Source organism: Aegilops tauschii, chromosome 1 (assembly GCF_002575655.3).
Source record: "Aegilops tauschii subsp. strangulata cultivar AL8/78 chromosome 1, Aet v6.0, whole genome shotgun sequence".
Lineage (NCBI taxonomy): Eukaryota > Viridiplantae > Streptophyta > Magnoliopsida > Poales > Poaceae > Aegilops > Aegilops tauschii.
Window position 1 is genome coordinate 301,772,755 of NC_053035.3, and position 4,553 is coordinate 301,777,307.

At 42.7% G+C, this 4,553-nt stretch overlaps 1 protein-coding gene across 1 annotated transcript; it reads right to left on the bottom strand.

The window, feature by feature from the left end:
• Positions 1 to 1,018: 1,018 nt before the first annotated feature.
• On the bottom strand, positions 1,019 to 4,044 carry LOC109742352 (uncharacterized). Its single transcript, XM_020301441.4, has 7 exons — positions 3,702 to 4,044; positions 3,120 to 3,392; positions 2,250 to 2,430; positions 1,943 to 2,162; positions 1,480 to 1,616; positions 1,359 to 1,397; positions 1,019 to 1,258 (listed from the first exon to the last, which is right to left on the bottom strand). Exons 1-7 carry the CDS (start codon positions 3,941 to 3,943, stop codon positions 1,190 to 1,192), a joined length of 1,161 nt encoding a protein of 386 aa, XP_020157030.1. The 5' UTR covers positions 3,944 to 4,044; the 3' UTR covers positions 1,019 to 1,189.
• Between the last annotated feature and the right edge of the window lie 509 nt (positions 4,045 to 4,553).

Consider the following 4,553-nt stretch of genomic DNA (forward strand, 5'->3'; position numbering starts at 1 on the left):
CCATCTTTTTCTTCATTTAATTCTATGTCACCTCATCAAAATTGTCTAGTTGGCATGCATGATACTAGCTACGATACTTTCATTACGGGCAGCCTTAGCCAACAATCGATGCCTTTATTTGTGCTCTGAGCCAAAGGTAGAATTCCAAAATGCAGAAATCCTTCTTTTGCATTTTTTGGGTTGGATTTTGCAAATTATTAGTAATACCTTTAACCGGTCCTGAATCGCCTGGCAACAACACTTTTTGTTGATTTGGATGACAAGTTCTTCAAACTTATGATAATTAATTAATGACTTTTTCACCCTCATCATTTTACGTTGGTCCACATATCACCAATGGTATCTGAAGCTGGAGCATGGAAGAGCAAAGTCATCTCATGTTCATATTTTTATCTCAATTATTACTGTACAAGTCCGGCTGCTAATTGTGGCAAAGTGCTTCAGTGACTGCAAAGAAAATGTCGGTCTTAGCTAGACATGCTTGGGAAGAGCTATAAACATTAGACCAATTCAACTCCTGCTGCTGATAGAACTGGAATGTGCAGAGCGCAACATCATTTACATTCTCACTCTTCGCTGCCAGCCATCGCAAAAAGCTGGGGTGCGGCCCTCTCTCGGGTTTACCGCTCACGTGTGCAGCGGCTTACAGGAGGGAAAGTGGGAAAGCTAATGGACTAGAGAGACAAGTTAAATTGCATATCGAACATCCCACTCCCACTTGTACTGTAAAACACTCAAATCATAAGTACAATGCATACAGACTTCCAATAAATGAAATTTTCTTTTCGTTACATAGGCAAACATAATCTAACAAGCAAATCATATACTCCCTCCGTTCCTAAATAGTCTTTTAAGAAATTCCACTATAGACTTACATACGGAGCAAAATGAGTGAACCTATACTCTAAAGGCGTCTATATACATTCGAATGTAGTCTTTATAGTGGAATCTCTAAAAAGACTTATATTTAGGAACGGAGGGAGTATATATGTATGTCAAATATGAAAACAGAAGCAACTTATTCAAGTATAACAACATTTCATAAATAGGCCCATCTTAAACCAAATGGTTTCTCTCAATACCACTCTCTAGGATGCCTCCAGAATTGAAAGACTAACATTAAAAGGTTTCGCCAAATATACACAGCCGTTTATATCCCACTCCAGCGCCCTCCCTAGTCTTCCACCATTTACACGATAGGTGTTGCACCAGGTGGGAGTGTTAAGAATTCCTTCAGGAACTCTGGATCATCCATGCCCTGAAGAAAAAAAAAATGCACAGGCAAGGATTAACGATGAATCAAGTAACCAACATCATGTTACTAGAAACGTACTATACTGCACATGATATACCACTACCTTGAACATATATCGTATATTATCCTCCTCAGCTTTCTCCTGTAAAATAAGGGAAAAGGCTAAAAATTAATGACACAGCACCAAAAGAATTTAATGCTCACCGGGAAATAAAACACCATACATCCTCATCGTAGTCGATCCAGTCTCCACTACAACAACATCCAGATGGCAAATCCAAGTGACCGCCAGTGTATGCAGCAGCATTGTTGGGGTGCTTCATACGAACACTTCCATTATTTACACAACCATAGCAGTGGCCTTTATAAGTTACAAAAGAGGGGGAATCATTTAACTGCCAAATAACCAACCAGGAACAAAAACAATAATAATAGATAGTTGAAGGTAAAAAAAAGCTGTGCACGAACCAGTTTAAGATATTGCAAATGTGAAGCTCAAGGATAATGGATGAGATGAAAGATAACATGATACAAGCAGAAAACGAAGAGGTAAATACATTAAAGATGATATACCACAACCAGAAACACATTTGCACGTATATCTTCCAGAACTGTGGCCAGAAAATGTATTTTAACAATATGAATTAAGATGGAAGTAATATCAATTAAGATGGAAGTATATCATACCATTATCATTAGGTTTAACCATACAGAAACAGCTGACAACCAATTTTTCATCTTCTTCATTCACAAATTTGACTTCGACTTCGACAAAGAATAGATTGTTGGTGCCACATCCAAAAGCATCAGCTCTTTTAGTCTTCGTAGTGAAATTGAAATGATAGTACCCATGGCCCTCGGAGATATATTGGTACTTCATAACATCTTTCAGTTCATGTGCTAGATCCTAAGATATCATCGGTCAGATCAGCAACAGTGACATGATAATCTGTAGTAGGACAGAGAGTGAGGTTGGGAGGGAGAGCAAGCTAACCCCAAAACGGTTGTGATCATCATTATACTTGTCCACTAAAACTTGAACTAATAAACGCATTTCACTATGGCTTTCTTCAATCATTTGTGATTTTGGGCCGTTCCTCCTACTGCCATCAGGCCAGTACATAGCCTCTCGTATAGCAATGTCCATTAGAGAAACCCCATCTTGCTCCTTGAACCTAATTCAGATCAGAGCATTTATACAGTTAGTGATAAACTGATAATAAAGGACTTTGCTAACAAATCAGGCCAGCGCATGGTTAGGGTGAATCAGTTTCATGTATAGGGGCCAAACAGCTACCAAGTTGCTTCTAACACAGCTCAAGGTAGCAATCAAAAGCAAAATCGATGTGCTTACAGCTATAAGTTCCCAAAATGCATATAACTCTTAAAAATAGGTATCCATATTTCATTAAGATTCACAACTCGGTGTGCTCTTATCGTACTGTTTGAACGGTTAACAGAACTTGTTTGGTCTCGCTACAACAATATTTAGTACATGGGGCAGCAGAGTTACCATCTACATTTACTTTTGTTAATTTTGAGACAGGCTTATGATTTATGCTCTATTAATTTTAACAACTCTCTTACATATAGAAGTTACTTAAGTGGTTTCAGAACAGGAATTAAAAAACACAAACCAGTACCCTTTTCAAACTTGTCAGTTTTCTAGTCTAGCTTAGGGACATGCAGCTTTTCCTGATCAGTGCTGTACAAATTGTGATTAGGTTTTGTTGCCTATACACCATAAAAGCATGTACTGTGTAACCATGTTGGGATATAATAATAAACTGCAAGTGTGCACACAACACATTTGAAAGTAAATAATGAAAAATCCAGAACAAAGTTGGGAGCTGAGAAACTTCACATTGTTGGATGCCGGCGGTCCTCAAGATAGCGATCAATAGCATTGTGAACTTCTTGCAATTTCCTAAATGGCCCACCCACATCAGGATATGTATGGAAAGACCCCCTGCGATCAATTCTGATATAGAAGGTCATCGGCCAATCAGTAGGTGTCCGGGCCAGAATTGGCGACCCAAGAGTCGAGGATTCCATAAATGTTGTAGTGCTCAGCAACTTATTTAAGTGCGAGACAGACGGTTCTCGTCGCAATTGTGCAGGTCCATGTTCCTGACACCTGAATTAAGTGGAACAATCAAACAGGGTCAATAAGTAGAACCAAGATCAATTATCTTATTTAAGTTTGTTTTGCTTTCTGAAAAGAAAAAGGTTGATGGATGCCCCTAGAGGTTTCTACCAACAAGCAACTTGCAATTTACCATACAGAAATTCAAGTGAAATTCATAGGGATGCAGATAAACGAGAACCATCCCTCACTAACGCAACCCCCAAGCAATCGACAAACAACAATTCAATCCACGCCTTTTCTGTCAGACAGTCGACTAGATCAGAAGTAGAAAACGAGTGACGAAGCGAGTAGACATACGGTGCAGAGCCAAGCCGACGGCGGGAGCGTCCTTCGGAGCGGCCAGGGCGGGAGAGGCCATGGTCGGCGCTGCCGCAGGCGTGGCCGGCGCGGCCAGACCCAGAGACTCCCCATAACGGCCTGCCCGTGGCACGGGTCTGTGGTGCGCCGTCCCGGGCAAAGTGATCCTGACGCTGCTCCGCAGGTAGGCTGGGCCGGCCGTGGCGTCCGCGTCCGCGTCCGCGACTTCCAGGGGGCGGCATGGGAGACGACGGGGACGAGGATTAGGGTTTCGTTGGAAGGCGAGAGAGGAGGCAAAAACAGAAGTGCAAGGGAAACGTCCCGCGTTCGAGCGATGGAACCCTCGTTTAGTTGGCGGGGCGTGTCACGTTTGCTTAATTACTTGTCTCCCGCGGCCCCGCCATCCTTTTTTTCTAAATAAACTCCTCCGGCGGCGTGCTGACCTAGCGCGTCCGGGAAGGTTTACACGAAGAGCCATTGGACAGATTATATACGGATACGGGGTCCTCTAAAAATACGGAACGGCTGGAGCACCTTTTTTAACCCAACTCCCTCTAAACCAAAAATATTCTCAAATGATAAGTGTCACATGTGTGACATGAAGCAACTTGGGCCGAATGTTCTGAGCACCATTCATTTGTTTTGCACGAATCTTACAGTGCAGTCCTCCTGGCTTGAGCGCCACGTCAACGCATAACGACGTGCGGTGGAACCGCCGCTCGCCCGAACACCATTCGCCACTATCGTCACGCTCGCCGGTTATATCTCCAGTAGCCGTTTTCTCCCGCACCCGCATTCACCCGCGTTCCCGTCCCGCATTCCACTCCAGTTCTCCTACCTCTTCATGGCAGG

Excerpts from the sequence above, each read along its gene's own strand:
- LOC109742352 (XM_020301441.4), bottom strand. The coding sequence starts at position 3,943 with ATGCCGCCCCCTGGAAGTCGCGGACGCGGACGCGGACGCCACGGCCGG. Across the intron at positions 1,617-1,942 it reads GGTTAAACCTAATGATAATG|GCCACTGCTATGGTTGTGTA; the intron begins GTATGATATACT and ends TAACTTATAAAG. Across the intron at positions 1,259-1,358 it reads ATATACGATATATGTTCAAG|GGCATGGATGATCCAGAGTT; the intron begins GTAGTGGTATAT and ends TTTTTTCTTCAG.